This window comes from Pelecanus crispus, chromosome 6, assembly GCF_030463565.1.
Source record: "Pelecanus crispus isolate bPelCri1 chromosome 6, bPelCri1.pri, whole genome shotgun sequence".
NCBI lineage: Eukaryota > Metazoa > Chordata > Aves > Pelecaniformes > Pelecanidae > Pelecanus > Pelecanus crispus.
Window position 1 is genome coordinate 43967510 of NC_134648.1, and position 23888 is coordinate 43991397.

At 37.4% G+C, this 23888-nt stretch overlaps 1 protein-coding gene across 1 annotated transcript in view; it reads left to right on the forward strand.

Annotated features, from left to right (window-relative positions):
• AKAP6 (A-kinase anchoring protein 6) overlaps positions 1–23888 on the forward strand; it is a 235430-nt gene that overhangs the window by 188392 nt on the left and 23150 nt on the right. The window contains exons 10-11 of the mRNA XM_075713039.1: positions 1765–1989; positions 19722–19937. Coding sequence (XP_075569154.1) covers positions 1765–1989; positions 19722–19937 — 441 coding nt within the window. The remainder of the gene's footprint in view (positions 1–1764; positions 1990–19721; positions 19938–23888) is intronic.

The following is a 23888-nucleotide window of genomic DNA, read 5'->3' on the forward strand; positions in this document are numbered from 1 at the left end:
AGAGGGATATGGTTTTTAATATTACTTTCATCTAAGGTGAACAGTGTGGAATGGAAATACATTAGAATGAAATGTCAGTGGTGCGTACAGTTTAATCTGTGAAATTTTGTCCCCTGTGCTGAATATTACTCTGTCTCAATTGCATATTAAACAACCCTATCAAGGCAGGCATTGGCATCTGCTGTGCTGACACAAATTGTGAATTAAATGAAATTGATGTCCTCTGTCGTATATTTATGAAGACGGACCATTCTCTGAAGTATTCTGTTTATGAAGAATTTATGATTGCAAACTGTTCCAGAACAAAAAAGTGGCAATAAATTCTTTTTTGTGACCCTACCCTCCAAGGGCATTGATTTCACCTCCTGCTGCTACTTTTGTTACAGCATAAAAACAATAGCTAGCGCTGGATTCCACTGAGGGTCTTCAAATTATCAATATTTGCACCATGAAAATAGAAGGGTGTTGCCAAGAAAACATGTTTTTCAGTTATGATCTCCTAAAGACGTTATTTACAGAATGCCACATCGTAGATTAATGTCTGTTGGTCTAATTTTATCTGTGTTTTAAAGCTTCTTTTTGGAAGCTAACTTCATTGTTACAAATTATATTCCAGTAACTTTCTAAAGCATGTATTTTCAACAGACAGCCATACTGGGTCACCTAAAACTGTATCTTCATGTTACAACAATTAACCACTGCTAATTATCAGTTTAAAAGGTTATTGGATGTGATTGTCAGTGTATATTCAATATTCTACAATCAGTAACACAGATCTAGTGCTTATAATAAGTGTCAGCCTGACAGCCTCTTATAGGTCAGATAAAATACTGCTTGGCACAGAAGAAGCAGGCAACAGCGTATCTCCCTTGTGATGTTAAAGGATTGCCTTTCAAAATACTGAAAAGGAAGGTAACTTTCTGTCCCTGGCCTCTTCAGAATATTCATTATGCTCACAGCGTCCACTATCAAAATGTTATTCAGTGGTTCTTTTATTAGAAATACTACTTTGAAAAGCTGTAGTAAATTAGTTTCATTAGCGATCAGAGGTGAATGTTTATTCTGGTCCATTATTTTTAAAGTGGATGCTTAACATGGAGAACTTAAACCCGAATTTAGTTGCCTAAATAATTGGCCTGATGTTCAGGAACATTGAGGCTTTGCAATTTCTAGCTTATTGGCATCTGAATGAGTTCATCCACTTTTAAAAGCAAACCAGCTGGTTTGTGACCTAACTGCTCCTGTATACAACCTTGGGGCTACAAGTTTGGAAACTATGACCTGGCAGTTCATACCTCAAAAAATATTTCAGTAGTTCAGTGTTTCCCCAAAAACTTAGACGGTACCTTGGATAAGAGTTTGGTGAACGCAGTGCTTGTCATATTTTTTGTTTCTGCCTAGAAACCAGTAACTCTCATGGTCATAAGCGTCTAAAGCCACGGACAAATTCTGTAGAGTAACTACTTTTTAAAGTTATGTACCTTTTTGTCTCCTCTGTCCACAGTTGCTCTTAATAAACATTGATTTATCATACTTCCGAGCAAAGTCGGTGACCCAGAGAGAACAGCATAAGTGAGAAACAAGGATACAAAAAATGAAATTGATTGCAACAAGGAAACAAAGAATGAAATTGATTGATATTAGTAGTAATTATTAAAAAAACCCACATCTCTAGTCATCTCACAGATGCTTCTTGTTGCACATTAACCTGTATATGTTTTGGTACATAAGACTAATCTATGTTTTCTTTATCTGATGCATTAGAAAACCCTAGGAGAGAAGATCCAAGACACAATGGTAGGGCACAGTGGGTTAGGTCCACGTGACCTGCTCTCGCCTGAAAGCGGCAGCCTGGTAAGGCAGCTGGAGGTCAGGATCAAAGAGCTGAAAGGGTGGCTGAGAGATACAGAGCTTTTCATCTTCAATTCCTGTCTGAGACAAGAAAATGAAGGAACAATGAATGCTGAGAAACAACTGCAATATTTTAAGGTAATAAAAAATCAATCGTAGTTTTCATAGAGAGACTCCTCTTTATGGTAGGATAAAATATTTATCTTATACATAACGTAATGCAATGCATGTACATATGTAATCATATATTCATATTTTCACCTTCATTTATGTACTATGTGTTCATTCATGTTGATTTTATTGAATCTTTACAATAATATTTATTCCTTAGACTTTTTGCAAAGGAGAGCCTTAGAGGGCTAATCATACCGCAATTGCAAAAGCAATAGTATTCTTTCATTCTACTTCATTATAAAGCTGAGTTTTGTCACAAAAAGCTTCACTCCGAATTTCACTCCCTACATGAGTTAAATTAATTAATGTGTTAAATTAATTAATGTGTTGTGTGACTATCAGTTTAATAGCCTATTTCTCTGCACATATGACTCAAGAACAGCCTATTTGAGGTCACATTTACAGAGATATAAATTTAGCATACATGAGAAAACACTCAAGTTTGTGGTGAATAGGTATGTGGAAAAAGACATATACACTATGAGATTTGCATTAATCTAGGCCACATCTTAAGCCTAAGCCTGAAGATTTATGGAAAGGAGGGAAAAGAATTGTAGTCACAATGCTATATTCAGATGGATAAGCTCCTTCAACTGAAGGCCAGCATTCAGCTTTGCAACTGACTTAATGGAGGTTGTATGTTTTGTTCCATTCCCCCAAAGTAGTGGGACCATTTAGGAAAGAGGGCTATTAAGTTAGCAAACAAACCTGGTAGAACCATGCAATTTTCTTCTGTTCATAGCTATCACTTCTAAATAAACCCTCACCTGAATCATCATTACAGGTCACTTTACTCTGCAAGTGATCTTTGACCAAAGAATAAGAAAGGAATCACGAGTAATTGTTGAGCTTTGGAGGTAAAGAGGTTTTTCTCTTCCTCTAGTACATCAGGGTGTCTAGGGCAACAACACTCTTAAGGTGACGGACAATTTATTGAATACTCACCTGAAAGGGCATGTTGCAAACACTTCTAAAAATACTTTTTAATACAAGCACTCAAGAAAACAACAGCAGAAAAATGACTGCCTTCCCAATTAGTCATTCCTTAACTCTTCCTTTTCCAATCATGAGGATTAGTGAGAAGGTTGTGTCAATGTAGATAGAGTTGGTAGGGGGGTTTTCAGGTTCCTGAGCATGTCCATTTTAATGTAATTTTAAGTTTTCTTATGACATCTATTTTTTTTTTTTTTAATGATTTGTGGTCTTCTGCTAATGGGAAAAAAAAATCATGCTGATTCTGTTTGTTCTGTCAGCAAACTTCAAAGCTACTGATTATGAAGGACTGTTGATAGACCTGCAGAACTTCACAGCAATAGATCCATGTTTTCCATAGGAAATGCTGCATGCTTTTTATTTCTGTGGAAAATTATGGCATTTATTTAAGTGCACAACTATGGATTTAAAAATCTCATTTCAGACAAACTTGTTTTTAAATATACATTTATATACATATGGCTAAGACTTTTATATATATATGAAGAGAAATACCATAGCAGTGTTACTTATGTGTTTGAAATGTGCATAAATATCTCAAAAGAAATATTTTATATATATATGACATGATGTCATGCCAAGAGCTCGAGAGATGTTAAACAAGATAGTACCACCCACCATGATGTAACCAGAGTATTTCATTACTTGGTTGATTATCTATTAATTACATAAATAATACATTAATTATTTTCAAAACGGTAGCCATTAGAGTATAAAAAATAATTACCTATCAAATATGGTGAGAGCACATCACTTTGTCATATATATTAAACCATCTTTGTGTCATTAAATCTGAACTCCACTATAAGTAAGTTTTCCATTCTTCACTGATCTCCTGGGGAAGTGTAGAAAAGAGAAAATGGATATAATTAACAATACTGCAATGTATAATACATATATTTGAGAAAGAACATTTAGAACATTTTCAAAAACATTAGTTATGCCACTAGTAGGAAACCTGCTGGGGTTTAGTTTGACTTACTTTCCACTTAACTTAAGAGTTTAACCTTATTACTGCTTTCACTGTGGTAAGTGAATCATTGTTTCTTAATGGAAATTTATCGTGCTGCACCATCCTGATTATACACATAGCCACTGTATACAGAGAAACATTTTTAATAAAGTAAACTCAACGATGCCGTTGATTTTCATTCCATAATATTATATTTTAAATTACACTTATGCCTTAGGAAAAACAGTTATTTCATTTTTCAGGTGTTTTCCTTTCATTTTGCAATTGCAGGATGTATAGTTCACATGCAGTTGGGACCCAAGATGAGAAAAATGTGGTGGGAGGAGGGGTTGTAAAATTCACCAGTAGGAAATTATTTTGCCTTCTTTGTTTTCTTTTATAAAAAATCATGCTATATTAATCTGAGTGTTCCTTTTATTAAAGAATGTACTACTGTACTACTTTTGGGATATTTCTGTGCAATAATAATACTTAGCATTTCTGTAGTACTATCCAGTCAAGGAGCTGTACATGCCGTACAAACATCAATGAACTAAGCCCCACTAAACCTTTAAGGGAGGTATTATTATCCCCTTTTTAGAAATGAGGGAAATAAAATGCATGGAGATTAAGTGACTTTTCCAGGTTTTGACAGAAAGTCAGTGGCTATGTTAGGGTAGAAAGCAGTTACGGTGACTCTAATCTTTGGCGCTAACCACAAGGCAGCCCTTCCTTCCTTCCTCCCTCTAGTTTTCTCCTCAGTATATTCCATTTTCATATGTGATGAAAACGACAGCTTCCTTGCATTTACTGCTGTTTCTTGTTTATATTCAAAGTTCAAATCCTACTGAGTATGTTTGGCATACATGGACATTTTCCCATACATGGATTTCTTCCCATTCTGATTAGCATATTTAGATATTACAATTACAAGAATATTACTAGTTAAGGTCATTGCCCGGCTTATGTAAGGTCCTGTATTTCTGGGTTTTGTGGAAACTGTGTGGTGTACTTTGGCCAGCCCAGTGATCTCCGTGCAACACAACGTGCAGCCAGTCTGCAGAGCCATTTTGTTACTCAGTCTTCCAGCTTTCAGTGCTCCTGGCTGCCTCAAACATTTTCATATTTAGTTACAAAGAAGAGGCACAAACTTTGCTTCAGTCTCTAGTGACACTTGCTGGCCATTCCACAGCAGCATTAAGTGAGCTTCCAAGTGTAGCCTAACTCGGGCTCCTGTCGAGAAGGGGGAAAGAGTGAACGCAAGTTGCCCAGCTGTAAAGGGGGAAGCATGGGTGTCTTACTCCTGGTTCCTTCTCTTCTTTTGCAACATGAAAAACCCATGAATCTGGACTAAGAAAATCAAGAGATTGACTTAAAATTCATGAGATCTCCCTAACTACGAACACACATTTATTTTATTTATTCATCCTTTTTATTTCTGTTCTGCCTTTTGAGTCCCTTGAGTTCATGTTTTCTAGCTTTTCACTGAAATGATGAGGACCAGAACCAGAAACATACTTTTTAAATAAAATACAAGATTCTCAGGTAAACACATAATTCTAGCAGCTGAAAGACCTAATGTCATGAGACTAATAATTGGCACAACTGATTTCCTAACCTAATGATGTATGGCAATTTTGTGGGTCAGGAGAGATTTGGAGCAGGAAAGAATGAGGAGCAATAATAAAAAGAATTCACATTCTTTCATGAAAGTTTTAGTAAATTTCATTTGAGTAAGGTCTAGCCAGAAATTTGTGTGCTTGTTGGCTTGTAAGTAGAAGTGTCCTGCCACATTTGCTTTTATGTGTCTGGGATTTGAAAAAGCATGCTGTTTTCTATGCAAAATGCCCTCCAAAAGGAGCAAGGGAGCCTAAATAATTAGTCATATATTTCTGTCACTTGCAACAAAACTTATGACTTTAAGTGTTCAATATAGAGAAATGACCCATCAGCATCCAAAAGGTAGTTGTTACGGCTTGGCTCACAGACCAAGCTACTCAAGAACAAGCTTAGACTTGTGAGTATCTGTCCATCTCAGAATCCCTTCCTAATCTTGTAGAACTAGGAAAGTTTCTACTGCTTGCAGTAGCAAGATCTATAAAGGATCCTGTTCTCCTTCCCCTCCAAACCAAGTTTGGAGGGGGAGCAGGATTTTCCTGTTCAGAACAGGATTTTAGCAGAGGTTTTCTGCTAAATGGTGCTCTTTGGCAACAGTGACGTTGCATTTCGTGTAGTTTTCTGATCTGGTTATATTTGAAGCAATAAGCAACATGCTATATATATTGTCATACCTGTTTCTGAAATCTGTATTTGGGCCTTTAAAAAAAAGAGACATGATTTTCAGCAGTACTGAAAGCTTGTGGTTCTCATTTAGTCAATGTATTCATTAAAGGAATCAGAGTGCTTATTTGTACCAAAAAATGTTGGAAATGTTTTCTCATTTAATATTTCTAAGTCAGTGGTCTATTGAATTCCACAGCTAGTAGTATTTGTAGCCATTTCTGATTGCCTTGTAAACAGTGTGAATTATCTGATGCTTGTAACTATTTCTAATGACTAGACTCATTCAGGAGTGTATGTTTTCATCTTCGACTAAATTTGTGACCAGATGATGCAGTGTCACTTAAAAAAAAAAAAAGTATTTCTCAGCACCATCTCTTATTTCTCCAGTGCCTAAAGGAACTGAACTTTCTGATTAAAGAATACAGGTTGCATTGGTAATTAATAATCAATCAGTTAATCAGCACTTCTTACGATGCTTTTAATTTTAACTGAAAAGTTTGCATAAGAGTCAGCACTGCATATCTTACAAACAATTCAGTTAAACATAATTCTATCAAATGAAACACAAGTGAGTTTGGGAGCATATAAGATTATGGTGAAACTGATATCAAAGAAAAGTATTAACTTTGAGTAAATATTTGGAGACTCAGAGATTGGAGAAAAGTGCTGGCTGTTCCTACAGGTGCCAGGAATCGCTTTCGCTACTGCATTTTGGATCCTGTACAATTTTTGGAATGATGTTCCTGGCAGAACTGCAATCAAAGAATCACAGAAATTCAATGTGCATGTAACAAAAGTATGCAAAACGGTTTCCAATAGAAAGTCCAAAAGAAGTCAAGCAGGATTTAATCCTTTTTATACCTCTAAGATGACAAAAAGAGTTGCAATAATTTTAATAAATTTCTCAAAAAGAGTATGACTTCAGAGCCCTAAATCTTTTCACAAATGAAAAAATGTTTACCCAAATTTTGTTTGGATTAAACATTAACAAACAGGAAGGCATACAGTATTAAATCTTATGAAAAACAGGTAGTTTTCCAAAGTCAAATGTAGCCTAATATCACTTAAAATGGTTTGAAGCAAACTCAGACTGAATTTACATGACCCACCATCCCAAAACAGCACTTCCATAGACAACTTAAATGAGAAACCACTTCTTTGTAGTAAAGCAGCTCTACATATTTTTTGCCAAAAATATGGTATTTTGGCCCTAATACAATATGTGGTTTTATAGTTCTAATTTGATTTTAATATACTTAAATATCAATGCTTAATACCCTATATATACACACACACACAGAGTACTCACATACTTAATATACTCAAATGTATCTCAAATTTTCATTTAATATACTTATTACTGAAAGAAAGTTCAGTTTGTGTGTCAATAAGCTCTCCCTATTTCAGGAACACTAATAAAATTTACAGTTCCCATTTAGGACTAAATATCCCATCTGAGATAGCAGCTTTCATTCCATCATCCCATTAGGACTGTGAAGCTTGAACTGTATATTTTCTGAGTTTTTTTAATATTGTTACTTAGTTTTTAATTAATCAGAATCTCAAAATTAATCATAAACACTATCTGGTTGTCTAAAGCCATTTTGCCCCACAGTTGCTCCCTTTGCTGGGGGAAAGAAAGAGCCGCAGAAGATCTAGCCACCAGGGATGGTTAGATCTGACGTGCTGCAGGGTTCCACAGAGATCTGATATAAAGTATCTGCATGCAGTTCTGATTCAGCAGTGGCAATGGGCTTCTGGACTAAGACTGGGGTGTGGGATGGAGGTTACTGTAGTAACAGGAAGAACCCTGAGTTCAGCAGAGCTCAGGTACAGCGATACGCTGAATCCTTTGGTGGAGGAGAGAATAGCCTAGTGGCAATTGTTAGGCTGCTAATTCATATTTTGCTTCCTTCCTAGCTCTATTTTATGTACTGTCCCCTTATTTCTGGTATACCAAGATGATTACCCTGCAGACAGCATAGCTGCATGATAGAGTTATGTTAAAACAGGCTAGCTTCAGATACCTACAGTGCAGAGATCTTGTCTGAGCTTCTTTTATAGTAATCGGGGGGCGGGGGGAAAGCACTTTTGGGATGCAATTAATCTGTCCTGTTTTAGGCATCTGGCTACAGAGAAGATGTACTGTACTTCAGAATACCTGCTTCTAAATTACTAGCTGAGGCGTCAAGTTCTCCATTAGCTCAGATGAATCCCACTCAAGGAATCATCAGGAATGGCTTTAAGACATGAGGGACTTGAAGATGTTGAGGCAACTGCAATCCCAGCTCAGAAAGATTTACTGCTAATATCTGTGAGGTTCTCCCACACTAACTACAGGTTTATTTCTTTTCCAGAAAAGTTGAGCCAGAATCTTTTTCTCAGCCCTCCTGAATGTGCAATAGGGTGCTTATTGGAACCAGTGCCTTCTTGTTAACTGGAGCTGGTGAGAAGGAGGCAATGGGGCTCTTGTCCATGTCTTTCTTACTGTATTGGGATGGTCTGCATTTAATTCTCATGTCATGAATACGCTTGTAAGACTCAAGGTCTGACTCAAACTGACTAACACAGAAGACACTCTGGCTTACAGAGAAAGCTGTCCCAAACTGGCCGTTACAAAGTAAAACTTGCCATTTCATAGTGACAAACAGCTTACAGTTCCTTTCCCAAACCTTTCTCATCAATGACATCTGCAGACTTTGGGCTATATTTCCCCTCTCAGTCATGGGCTCTTGAAGAGTCACAAGTACTTCACTTGTGTACAAGTGAAAATAGCTGTCTTGGCTTCTTTTGAGAGAACATTCTCAGTTCCATCGTTTACTATTGTCATTATCACTGAAGATATAATTGATTTTCTTCTTTTGACCTACCCAAATGACTCCTTGAAAATGTGACTGCTTATTGTCCTGCTATTGCCTTGAAGATCTATTTACTACAAAACCAGAATCTTTCTCTTCTGTTACTATTAAACTGGAAAAGGAAAAGAAAAATTAGAAGAAAGCAAAAGATGACAAAAGAAAAAGAGAAAGAAATATTTCCCCTAAAAATAAGCCAAGATTGACTTGCACTAATTTACAGTGAGGGTTGGTACTTTGTTTGGCCTCTAAGCTTTATTTCCTTTGTTAGTGATAACATCTAGAAAAATAAGTACAGTGTGGACTGGAAATATAAGACAGTTAACAAAAATTCACTGTACTGTCTCCATTAAGGTCCACTTTGTACTACTGCATGTGATTATACGATTTATTTGATTGTCTATAACTGCCCCTTTGGAGCCATAGCATTGCATTTTCAGGTGCAAATCTCTCCATATTAGTGGATTATTGATTGAATAGTGTTCTCTGGAGCCACTAAATCCTACTAACGAGGTTTTTCCTTAATTGGTGGATCATTGACCTAGTAGACCGTTGCCTAATTTTGGTTTCAGTACTGGACAGGTTTCCCAAGTTTCATCTTTGCATGTAAGTTAATAGATCACAGTCCCAATAGGGAATAGTACTATAGACTGTATTAGTACCTTTACTCACACTATAATTTTATACTGCCAGGAAACCCATTGATTTTAGTAGAATTATTTGCAGGGTAAAGTGTAATTCAGTATGAGTAAGAATATGAGTGTAAAAAGAACAGGCCTTCAGTATACATTCTGAAGTGTTATTGCAATCCTTATCAGGTATGTTATGTATCACAAGTATCAGATGTCAGTCAGGAATGGGATTTGCAGACTGGCAACATATTACTAGAGACAGCAGAGTGGCTTGAATTATGCTTGCTGCATAAAGTCAATGAAAAAAAAAAAAGATGGATGTGGATTCCTGTCCTTTGCAGGATGATTCCCTTACTGGTCTGTTAGGAAAGTGCTGCATTTCCTCACCTCAGAATAAAACTGAAGGCCTGGCCTCGAATCTGATGGATTTTCTGTGCATTTCGCCAACAGCGGATGATGCAATGTCATTTGTAGTCCACCACCTTCCCCTTTATCACAGTGATGCTTATTTTCATGTTTTGCGCACAATAAGAGGAACCTCGTTATGTTCTCTAGTCTAAGCTTTAGTGAAGGAAAGACAGCCTGTTTTGTGCCCTCTTTGTTTTCATCCTATCTAGTCCTCTTACCCCAATCCTGTTGTCCTGGCAATGGAAGAATGGCAGTTGAAGGTGCAATAATATGGGTAACGCTGAGCCTCTAATAGCGTCATACACAGTCACCTCATCCAGCCATTTGGCTTTTGACAACTCTTAGCTTTTTGACTGCCTTTCACAGTTCTTGACCACATCACCTGCTTCTGTCCTCACCTTTAATTCCAGCTTTCTCATAGCCCTGCGGGCCTAAACTATGCATGACAGTCATGTCTGCCTAACTTGTACAAGAGGCAAGTTAATGTTAATTTAAAATTTAACATATTTTGCAAACGCTTGCCTAAAACTTATTGTCTTCGTTTAGCCCCAGCCAACAACTAAGCACCACGCAGCTGCTCGCTCACTCCTCCTACCCCGATGGGATGGGGGAGAGAATCGGAGGAGTAAGAGTGAGAAACACTCCTGGGTTCAGATAAGAACAGTTTAATAATTGAAATAAAGTAAAATAGTAATGATAATAATAACAATATAATAATGATAATAATAATAATGATATACAAAGCAAGTGATGCACAATGCAATTGCTCACCACCCGCCGACCGATACCCAGACAGTTCCCGAGCAGCGATTGCTGCTCCCCGGCCAACCCCCCCCAGTTTATATACTGAGCATGACGTCACATGGTATGGAATAGCCCTTTGGTCAGTTTGGATCAGCTATTCCAGCTGTGCCCCCTCCTAGTTTCTTGTGCCCCTGGCAGAGCATGGGAAGCTGAAAAGTCCTTGACTAGCATAAGCAGTACTTAGCAACAACTAAAACATCAGTGTGTTATCAACATTCTTCTCCTACTAAATCCAAACCACAGCACTATGCCAGCTACTAGGAAGAAAATTAACTCTATCCCAGCCAAAACCAGGACACTTATTTATACAAGTAAGATACTGAGGAAGGCTAGCCTACTTCAGATATGAGCAAACCTACCTCTTCTCAGTGCTGCCTGGCTCTGGTTGATTCTGCTGCGAGTAACTTCTCTTATTTGGACCAAAAAATGTGTGTCTGTGTCTATGTTTATGATTAAGATATGGCAAAAGAATTAAAATAATGGGTTTATGTTTTAATGATATATCCATTCTGAGGATGCTTTTTTTTTTTTTGAAATAAGATGAGGAACACCATTTCTAGAAAAACCTGCTTGTTGTTCTTGTGAATATACAGATACACATGAAAGCACCATAATATATTTTCCTCTGTTTACCCTGGAGCAGCTCAAGCTGTACATTTTTGCATCCAGGCTAAATTTGCTTCACTGACACAAGAAAAAAGCCAAAGGAAATCTTTTTTTCCTTACTCATTAGATGTGTTTATTTTCGTTTTGTTATCACCCTGCCTGTCCTGAAGTCTCCAAAAGATTAGTCTAATTTATTTTATGTTTGCTGCTTTTCCATAAAAGGGTAATACCAATGGACTGCAGGATGGGTTTTTTTTTCCCTGTAATTCAGAATAGGGTAAATTCTCACTACATTGCTGAATACACCAGGCCTATTGCACAGGGACAGCAAAAATGCATGTCTACCATCTGTGGGGGAACTAGATTAAGAAAGGGAGTAAGTACAATATTAACATCTGAACCTCAGCCTGAGGGTTACAGGTATTGATGTACATCCATGCAAGGAAGTTTTTCCCTTTAAAGCCTCTTATATAGCTCTGAGGCAGGATACAAAATTTTAACAGTTTTAACTGTTTGTTAAAGACAGCTGAAATTCTGATACCTAACAGTGTTTAGGCAATTGGAGTGGGTTTCTTGACATCTAATGTGCAAAGTATGTTGAGAAACATCTTGATTCCTTTTAAGCTGTAATTCTAAGTGAATTCCAACAACTGGAAGTGAAGTTGAGCTTAACTTATGCCTCACTTGATTTTGTAAAGTTTCCACCTGTACCTTAAGTCATTTAATCTCTTGAATTTCCACACATATTCATTTGAAACTCTGCCTAGTGTGGTGATCCAGAAAAAATTTCAAGTTTGTAATGTCCGCTAGAGGCAAATTAATTTTTGGGTGGTGTAGTTCAGGATTTATTACAAAAGCAAAACATAGCACTGATATTTATCCTACCTGTCTGATGCTTTCCCTACTTTTATTTTAACATTTTCAGGGGTCAAAAATAAACCCTAGCAAATTGTGTCACTTCTTTCAATATTTCTCTGTTGGATCTGTTTCTCTGGAAAGAGAACTTCTCAAATTGAATGAAAAGAGGGCACGAACTGAAGGCATTTATAAACACAAACAGTGTCAGACTAGAAAAATGGATCCTCCTGCCATCACATCTGGCTCCTCTGTCTGAATGACTTGGCTTATCCCCTGGAACCAAGTTAACCCCAACTTTGCAGTGTTTAGTAAATGGCTCTAAAATATTTCAGTGCGAAAATGAATCTAATTAATCCCCTGTATGAAACGTGAGAAAAATAAGGCTTGGAAAACCTACGTTGTATTTCAGTAGGGAAGACGCATTTACATCCAACACTGTTTTTCTTCTATTTTTAAAAGTTACCTTCCTGTAATTGCACACTAGTTTAGAGCTAAGATAGGAGCATCTTAACAATAATGGGCACTTTTTTAACAGATTATTGCCAAAAGTGCATTCTTTATTCCAGGGAGACACTGCAATAGATACCAGCGCTTTAGTAATGATACAAGCAATCTGTAAGCTATTACAGTTTCTTTTATAGTAACTTAATCTTCATATTGTTTTATATGTCTGGAATTTTAATAGTGTTTTTAATTTATGAAGAGAAGTATATTACGTATTACTAGTTACATGGGAATATGAGCTAAATATCTGACCATTGAACTATATTCTTACAAACAAATATTTTGAAATACTTAAACGAACATAAGGAATAGAACAAAGAAATTAAAGAATGTCGTACAGATATAATAGCAGCTTGTATGGAATGAGCCCAGAATCATCTATTCTGGATTGTTACTGTTTTTAATGCATATATTGTACTTCTAGAGAAAAATGGGGAAGAACACGGGTACTTGTAGAATGCTATTTAAAAATAAATATTTTACTTAAATATATTTACCTAATTAATAAATTTATTTGCATTATCGATTGCAAATAGACACAAATTCCCGTGTAATTTTTTAATGCTAGTGAAATGAATGAATTAATATAACCACTTGATTATATGTAGAATGTAGGCACCTATGTAGATTCTTGTAACCGGTGCAAAAATGAAGTATTTTTTCCTATTAGTTCCTTGCCATTTTTAATATGTATAGAAACAGACACAGTTCACAAGGAATATAGTGAACTGTGCTTAGACTTGCAAGAGAGATATCGTAACACTTTGCTAAGCAGTGAGTTACAGAGAGATATGATCAGCGTAGCAATTTAGTGGTTGTAATGCTATTAAAAGTAGGTCTTTTAAATAAAGAGAACCAGTTCACTGTTTTGAAAGAAGTCATATTCTACTTTAAACTGTCATTCTGTATTTCTGACTTGCAATTAGATGATATTTCTAAAATGTCAGTCCCCGATTCTGTTGTGACCGTCATCGTAATAAAATGTGACAGCAAAGATATTATATCAATACTTTTTCCATAATTAGCATTAAAGATCTCTCAAGGGTTAAGTACAAAGGTTTTCCACTGAATGGTCTGCAGCCCTTGTGCCTTTAAAATCTTTTAATATAGCCAAGACTGGTGACAACCAGGAGACAAATCTATGAACAAACCCGTTTGGAGAGAATAGTTTTGTGGTGTGTGATGTATGTTACGTAAATGAGCTTATTAGGACTCTCATCTATTTTATTATTGGTGCCCAATTTAATAGAGGCATTTAAAAAACAATATTTCTGCCTGACTCCTTGAAATGAAGAAGATACATTGATATAATTGAGAGCAAATGATTGCATGTTGTGCCATTTAATCATGTCATTTTTCAATTGCTGTTTTTTGCACTTCACTGCATACTTATAGAATATTTAGCTTCAGTATAGATTAAGTCCCACAGTATGCAACTGAGTAGAGTTCCCATATTAGGTGACATTTTCTTTTAACCTTGAAATCAGCAAAAGCACACATGTTTGGCAGTGTTTTTCTAAAAGATGACAAGTCATCATTCATTTCCTATCTTTGTCATTTAGCTTTTTTATTTTGAGGAATTACTTTCTTACTAATATTTTTATAGGAATTATTTGGTTTCTTTTTCATTCAGAAACAGAAATTCTTATTTTTACCATGTGTCCCGTAACGATGGAATTTGACATACAGGGATGCATCACCCCAAACAAGAGAAGGTTCAACTGGCATTGCCATTTCACAGGAAACACCGAAAATTAAATTTTAGCCAGCATTTGTGACCATATTGTTTCCTGTTTTCCCTTTATTGGTGTATTTGTGAAGTTAGCCATGATTCTTAAGGTTTTACATTAGCACTTTTGAAAACTGAAGTGCGGCACTAGCGAAAAATCGCATGTAAAAAGGCAATTTACATTTTGTTAAGAGTTGCAGTTTGGATGTTGTAGTCAGCAGGGTAGCTTCCATTCTCAGATTTTGCCTTAATTTCTGCATATGGCTGTTGTACTAAATAACAACAGTTCCGTCTTCATTTTGTCTTCCATCAGGCAACAGCTAATGCAATAGGAAGGGTATCATTCCCTCCCTCACGTACCCACAAGGAGAAAGAATAAGCCCTTAACAGACCAAGGTTAGACAGAAACTTCATCTTGGATCTCGTCATTCCAGATTTATCTGCAGTCAACCTTCTTTTGTTTTCCTAAAAACACCCAGTATTGCCCATACGCAGAAACACAACATAAGCTTAGAAATAACATTTGTCTCAGTATAGCTTGGCATTTCTTCTGAACCTGAAAGCACAAAGAAAATCCATCTGTGTAAGTTGCCATTTGTCATCTTCTAACTATTTTCAAAGCTCTGGACACCTATACGTGGACCTTTATTATTCCTAATTGTAGAGTGAAAGCAAGAAGTGGGAATGGTTGAAAGAACTTCAGATCACATAAAATTTAATTCCCCAAGCAATATGTAATGAATGCTGCTACAAAAATCATATCTGAACATCTTATGTAGTGATTATATGTGGATTATGTGGATTTAACTGGATTAAACTAATTTTAGACTGACTTCTAAACTATTTTTAATAGTTTAATAATTTTACAAGTCGTCCCACTGAATTCACTGAGAACCTTAGTACTTTTAAACAATTAATATTAAAGATCTGCTCAATAACCTTGATGTTACAGCACTTCAGTGGCCAACTCAGGTACCATGTTGTGTGAGAAAGCTGACTTCCCATCCATGTCCTTCAGTCATGCAGTGCAAGAAGGCCGAGGGATGGAGGGGGGTTGAGGCTTAAGGAGCTCTAATATTCCTCAACTTCCCACCTTTCTATGCCTCCCACACTCTCTGGAACTCCACACATGTTTCTGGTCATATGCCATTCACTTAGGAGTCATGCAGCTATGCAGAGCACCTTCTGTTCAGATCATGGCTACTTCCATCCCCATAGAAAGTGCCATTAGCCCGTGGCTTGGAAAGAGTGTTTGATGTCATTCGACTCAGCAGGGACTTTTCCAGATGATTTAAGACATGGTATTAACAAGCTGTGAAAGTAGTTCCAGCTAGCCCTTTTTAGCTATGCGGGTGATAACTTCAAAGCACTGAAAATAGGAGTAGGCAGAGGAAAGAAAAATCTTCCAAGATTCTAACAGCACAGACAGGAATCCTCAGTATGGGAAAATATGACTCGTAATAACATTATAATGAATAACATCTCAATGTTATCAGGGTATCTGTTGCGAAGCAAAGGACTCGGACACAAAGTCAAGTTCATGCAGGGCAGCTGCAGTTACTGCGTATGCTCTTAGCCTGCAGCAAAAAAGTCAAATACATTCATTTAAGTCTCACTGCAAATTATTTAAGTGAATGTGTGTCTCCCACATTTACAAAGATTTGGGTTGTATTTACAGTTACCACAGCTCAATGGACACATGATAGTGTGAGGACCCACAATCAAAAGTGTCTGATCTCTTAATCTATACTTCAGCAAACCTTCTGCACACACAGGAGACTAAGCCAGCCTAAGTGATGCTCCTCAGTCTACTGTTAAATCATTTCCTAATTTTCTGAACCATCAAGTACCCAGTAGCTTACTGTAGCAGCTGTAGACCATCAGGCCCAAGCCTCAGTAGAGATACTCATCATCTTTCTTTTCCTTTTTTTATTAATCATGAATTATAGCTGTTAATTCACAATGTAGAATGTACCTTGCAAATAATTATAGTAACCATGGTCCTGGAAGCATACTTTGCGTGTACAAGTGCCATATTGACAGGTTTTTATAGAAGCATGCCATTTTAACAATAGCAGAACATGGATGGATATACAACGCTGTGAGATGTCAGGTTGTAGGATACAGGCAATTATTATGTCCCTTTAGGACACTGTATTCCAGACCCTAATACTGCTTAGATTCATTATTGCCAGTGCTATTATATGGGGTTTAAAGATGTCTTTACATGATTAAGTTCTCTGGCTTTTAAAGTATTGTTGCTATAGCCAACTCTTTCAACACGCTGTTAGATACAAGCACTTCATTCTTCTCCTGTTTAATATTAACCATAATATCATGTAATAAAATTGAAACAAAAGTGCCATAGGCCTAATTGTACTGTCACAGCCATGTAAATCAGAAATAGCTTCAGTAAAGCTACTGTTATTATGCTGGTGTAAAATTGATGTAAATTAGAAATGACTTGGATGCTGTAGCTCTGCTTGCAGATAACACAATGTAAAGGCCTCACTTAAACTCCCACATAATGGCTTATGAATGAAATGCTCCTTATCTCATCATATTATATGGTATTGTATCAAAAATGAACAATATTTATAAGGGATGACATAATCAGGTAGATCAAGGTAAGTTAATGTTATGGGGCCAGCTTCTGAGCTGTATTGACTTCCATGAAGTTAATGCAGATCTACGTAGATTTGACTGCCATCAGTATATAACTTACCATCACTTCCATACAACTGAATTGCTTAGCTGTTATACAATGTAAAAGAAGAACCCTGACTTTATCTTTAGGTAGATTTTTTGGTTTGGTTTGGTTTGGTTTTTTTCTGATGTGACATTAGGCTAATGAACAGCATGAGAAAGGAAATGTGCCAGACATGGTGGTTACATCAAGAACTATGCAGAAAACTAGTAATGAACTCTAGGAAAATAAATAAGGGCAAGTTCGGGAAACGTAACTGGAAATGCAGCTCTGGTATAAATTGAATAATAAAATTCCTGGTCATATTTTGCCGTAAATAGTGGTTTGGGAATTTGTCATTCACCTTATTTAAAATTCAGAAATATTAAAGGTACAGGGTTCTCTCATTATAGAAGTAATAGAATTCTAGCTATTACAGAGTTAGGGTAATTTAAATAGCTATAGAATGCATTATATCAATAAGTGGAACATCTGTATGAAATGTCCACCTGCTGATATACTGCTCAGTGTACTTTACAATAATATGTATAATATGTCCTTAATCATTTTAAGATGTCTTCTAATGAAGCCTTATCGGGATTAACATTTTGAACACAAATACTTTTAGGCATTAAAACTTCTGCTTTAAATGAGATTGCATTGTCTTGTTTACCCTTGTTGATTAATAAGCAATCTGTTAACTGTTAGAACGGCCCAACTGTGCCAGTGAAAGTAGATTAGTAATTCAGCTATGTTTGTGGGTTTAATCATCATTTCTCTTGAAGGCTTTGAATAAAAAAAATCACTTGCACTCTATCCATAGGCAAAGAAAAGATATATATTTTTTGATGTGTATACCAATGTTTTGCTCCAGACTTTCAGCTTAGTATTATCGATCAAGCACATACTTGCAGCAGCAAAATACTCCTCTCAGGTGCGATATTTCTAAGTATAAATTCCAATTTTTAAAGAAAAAGTTATATGAAAATCTGGGACTTGAATTCACTTTCTATAGAATATTATTGTTTTGCTAATAAAATTCAGGCGGGCAGGTCCTAATTTTTTATCAGTTAACACTTGTGAACAGCTTTGTGAGATGCGGTGGCTTTTTTTGTTTGCTTATTATGATGAACTGGAAGCTTAAAGGCAGATACCTTGTCTTCAAAAAAGATGATAGTTCACATTTTCTCATGGGGTCATGCACTTTCATCTGTGGCATCCCACAGAGGGAAACAGATGTTGGCAAGTTACAATTTAAATTATCTGGAAACCTCCCACGTGTGGAGCACAGTTCTGTTAAATTCAGGAGAAGCACAGGCCTATGATAATAGTTGAATACTTGAACCATGCAATGCTATAAAAGTATAGGGTATCAGAAGCTGGGCTGAAGCAGTCTCCTCAGATGCATTTGTGCCTTGTGTACCCCAGCTTCATAGATATTATTATTAAAACACATTATGAGTTAATAAAATCCTGATTTGATGTTGAATGACGGTAGAGTGTGATTGTGGATAAAACCATGCTCAAAAGCACCCCATGCCGTTAACTGTTTCTGGGTGGTAGATCTCTCTTTTAGTTTTGGCATGTAGGATGCATTATTTTTACTGCTATTCAATGAGATTCTCAGTGTAATTACTTAGGTTTCTGGCATAGAACCAACATATCCTGGCTCCCATCAATATTCAGCAATATTAGGGCTTAGCAATTGTCTCCCATCATGCAGTTCACGTCAGACTGCATTGTTGGTAGCACTGGAATCGGTATGATGAAATAAATGGAGTGAATAACTCATCTTTAAGAAGGATACAGTTATCATAGCATTCCTACATTTACTTGAATATGGAACTACCCAGGAAATATTTTATGATAACAAAAAACATCTGTAAAGAATTTTATACTGAATTTTCTCCTTCCTTAAGGTTTCTCCTCTGACACGGTACATATGACCCATAATTTCTATTGTTTTTTCTAAAAATATATATATTCTCATTGCATTAATACAATTTTTCCCCCCATTTTTTCCTGAAGAATTTCTGAAGCTGATTACTGTCAGGGTAACTCATTTCAGATGTGTCCCAGTTGAATGAAAAAAAAAGGAAGAATAAACCAGTCTACACCATAAAACTTTCAACATTATTGAGACAGTTAGCTATGTATGGCATTTGTTTGAAGGAGATTGAAAGTAGCTTTACTCCTTCTGTGCTATTAAGACTGTGTTTATCTGAAAATAAAACATTAATCTTCGACACTAAGTATGGAAATTTATGGAAGAGCTGAAAAAACTATTGTAAGACAGAAATTTGGCACCATTAAATATCAGATAATAGTTAATGTTTTAATTTGCAAAGTATTCCATACTGACATCTGTGGTTTGTCTGTCCTGCAGTCTCTATGCTGTGAGATCAAACAGAGACGTCGTGGGGTAGCCTCTGTGCTGCGATTATGCCAGCACCTCCTGGATGACCAGGAGACCTGCAACCTAAATGCAGATCACCAGTCCATGCAGTTGATAATTGTAAACCTTGAGAGGAGGTGGGAAGCCATTGTCATGCAAGCTGTCCAGTGGCAAACAAGGCTACAGAAGAGATTGGAAAAAGACTCGGTGAGTGATACTTGCTTTAAAAAGATCTCACGTGGTTTCATTCTTCATGAGAGACACTTTTTCAGTGCAAGACAAACACATTCATCTCAGAGTGTTTTCTTCTGACTGAAGATGCCATTCCTAGTATTTACTGCCAACAAGTGAAGCTTTAGTTTTTCACAAAGCATTGTATTCTGTGGACAAAATTGATTAATAAGATAAACTCACAATATACATGTTCTGTTTGCTGGATATTTAATCTCATCACATCTGATACTGTCAAGTAATGAAAACAATCTTCTCCTGTTGCCAAGTTGCTCAGTACCTAACAGAACTGGGCCCAGAGACATATTTCACTGATTGTAAATGTGTTTCAGAAAAAGTATTTTCTGTGTAAGTAAGACTGGTTTTAATTAGCATCCCAGCAGTAGATACGTATTTCACATAGAATGCCATGGGTATGTGATTAATATACAATTCTGTGTTATTTGAATATAAGTAAAATGCATTAATTTGCTTTTATCTCAGGGAAATGATTCCTAAGAGGCAAAATAACACTCTGCTTAAACCATCCATTAAGTGGCATAAATTAGACAGGTTTTCTACAGCATAAAACTATATTACAAAGCAGTATCTACATTTAAACAATAAACCATAGGGGGAACAAAATAATCCCTACTGTAACACTATTGACTGTAATGGATGAATTGGCTCAGCATGTTTTGTGGTACTGTCATAATGCTGAAGTCTGTACACTGCAGCTACATTGACAGCAATGATAACCCTATGTAGTGCATACACTGAAAAGCCTTGATGAGATTTGAGAACAAGTGACATATATTTAGCTTACATAATTTTTTTAGGTTTACATCAAGCAAATAAAAGGAAAAAATTCTTGACACTTACATGCTTCCTAACAATTATCTGACAAATAGTGAAATACTACTTTCGACTTCTTTTTGTTAAAGTTCCTTTACAAAAATAACAGAAGCTGTAATTCTCTTGATCAGTTACGGTAGTGTAGTATGAAGATATACAAGACTGTTCTGAAACACTATCAGTTCCTGATTGAAAATACTATTAGTCTAAATGGGCCAAGAAATGGTGAGTTAGTGAGGAGGATGCTGTGGAGAAGTGCACTGTTGAAGGTAATAATAATCTGTTGCTTGCCCTCCTTTATCAAATGTTATAAAGAAGGAATGCTCGTCCGCCTGTTTGGTTTATTGGTTGCTTTGCTTTAGGTATTGAGATAGAAATGGGACTTGAGGAAGGAACAAGGTTTTAGTAGACTTTCAGGCCAAGTCAAAAGGGGCATCTCTCTGTATGAGGCAACATGGAAGGAATACATTATTGCAAAGCAGATGGAGTGTCAATGTTGCTGTTTATGCAGCCCCCTGAGCTGCAAGAGAGGGACAGGGAGCAGAATGAAGCCCCCATAATCCAAGGGAAAATGGTTAGCAACCTGCTACACCACTTAGACACTCACAAGTCTATGGGACCAGATGGGATCCACCCAAGGGTACTGAGGGAGCTGGTGGAAGTGCTCACCAAGCCACTTTCAATCCTTTATCAGCAGTCCTGGCTAAACGGGGAGGTCCCAGTTGACTGGAGGTTAGCAAATGTGATGCCCATCTACAAGAAGGGCTGGAAGGAGGATCTGGGGAACTACAGCTCTGTCAGTCTGACCTCGGTGCTGGGAAAGGTCATGGAGCAGATCATCCGGAGTGCCGTCATGCAGCACATGCAGGACAACCAGGTGATCAGGCTAGTCTGCATGGGTTTATGAAAGGCAGGTCCTGCTTGATTAACCTGATCTCCTTCTATGACAAGGTAACCCATTTAGTGGATGTTGTCTACCTAGACTTTAGTAAAGCCTTTGACACCATCTCCCACAGCATTCTCCTGGAGAAACTGGCTGCTCATGGCTTGGACGGGTCCACTCTTTGCTGGGTAAAAAAACTGTCTGGACGGCTGGGCCCAAGAGTTGTGACAAATGGAGTGAAATCCATTTGGCAGCCAGTGACAAGTGGTGTTCCTCAAGGGCTCAGTATTGGGGCCAGTTCTGTTTAATATCTTTATCAATGATCTGGATAAGGGTATCAAGTGTACCCTCAGTAAGTTTACAGGGGACACCAAGTTGGCTGGGAGTGTTGATCTGCTTGAGGGTAGGAAGGCTCCACAGAGGGATCTGAACAGGCTGTATCGATGGGCCAAGGCCAACTGTATAAGGTTCAACAAGGCCAAGTGCCAGGTCCTGCACTTGGGTCACAACAACCCCATGCAACGCTACAGGCTTGGGGAAGAGTGGCTGGAAAGCTGTCCAGCAGAAAAGGACCTGGAGGTGTTGGTCAACAGGCGGCTAAATATGAGCCAGCAGTGTGCCCAGGTGGCCAAGAAGGCCAACAGCATCCTGGCTTGTATCAGAAATAGTGCGGCCAGCAGGAGCAGGGAGGTGATTGTCCCCCCCGTACTCGGCACTAGTGAGGCCGCACCTGGGATACTGTGTTCAGTTTTGGGCCTCTCACTACAAGAAAAACATTGAGGTGATGGAGCGTGTTCAGAGAAGGGCAACGAAGCTGGTGAAGGGTCTAGAGAGCAAGTCTTATGAAGATTGGCTGAGGGAACTGGGTTTGTTTAGCCTGGAGAAAAAGAGGCTCAGGGAGACCTTATTGGTCTCTACAACTACCTGAAAGGATGTTGCAGCAAGGTGGGTGTCAGTCTCTTTTCCCAAGTAACAAGTGACAGGACAAGAGGAAATGGCCTCAGGTTGCGTCAGGGGAGGTTTAGATTGGATATTAGGAAAAATTTCTTCACGGAAAGGGTTGTCGAGCACTGGAACAGGCTGCCCAGGGAAGTGGTTGAGTCACCATCCCTGGAGGTATTTAAAAGACATGTAGATGTGGCACTCAGGCATATGGTTTAGTGGTGGACTTGGTAGTGTTAGGTTAACGGTTGGACCTGATGATCTTAAAGGTCTTTTCCAACCTAAATGATTCTATGATTCTATGATTCTATAAGCATGGGAGTCGTCAACTGGCAATGTAAGAAGTGCAGATAATTGGGAAGAGTCAGTTAAGCCTTCAAAAATTTGATCTGGTTGGAAGAAGTGTAAAAATGATGAAGCTACATGTGATGGTACAAGGGTATAGAGAAAAGAAAAGATTATTTTTCAGCCTTTCCTTATACATCTATGTGCAGAAAGGGAAGTATCAACTTAAGAGGAACGCTATTGGAAACGACCACGGAGATCAGCTAAGAGCTTTCACTATATGACCAGCAGAAAAAGGTCAAATCTTAATGATGCTAAGATTCCTCTCACAGAGCTAGTGAGAGCTGTAGATGTCACAGCTGTTGCAGATTACCAGAGGGAGAACAGTCATACTGACAGAGCATGAAGAAAAGAGGAGATCTGGGGAGGACAGAGCAAGAGTTCCATTTTGTCTGTGCTTAGTTTATGTTAATGGACACTAAGAAGGAGATATTTAACAGACAGGTAGAAGAGCAGGGTTAGATGCAAAGGAGTTTACTTGAGCCCTTGGTCCAGAAATGGGAACTGCAGGTATCCAAATGTATATTATCATCTAAAAAGGAGAAAGAGAAGCAGGTAAGGGAAAAGGCTTGTTTGACTCCAGCATAAAGGAGAGAGTGAAGGAAGTAAGATCAGGAAAAAAAAACCACAGAGAAAGTAGAAAAAGAATCTAGAGAGCAGAAAAATCCAAGGCAGTAATTTGTTGAGAATCTGATCAAGTGGAGTCAAAAGTAAAGCAGAAGCTGGTAAAATAAAGGTCATGAGAAAATGTTACAGAAATTTCAGTGGAATTAAAGGAAGAAACAGAATTAGTGAACATCCAGAATGAAGCTGAATAGAAACTGAACATAGGAGTTTTAAACAATACATTCACATTTAAATGAGAAGAAAGTCAAGAAATAGAAGACGACAAATGCCATCTCATCAGTGGCAGAGAGACAACA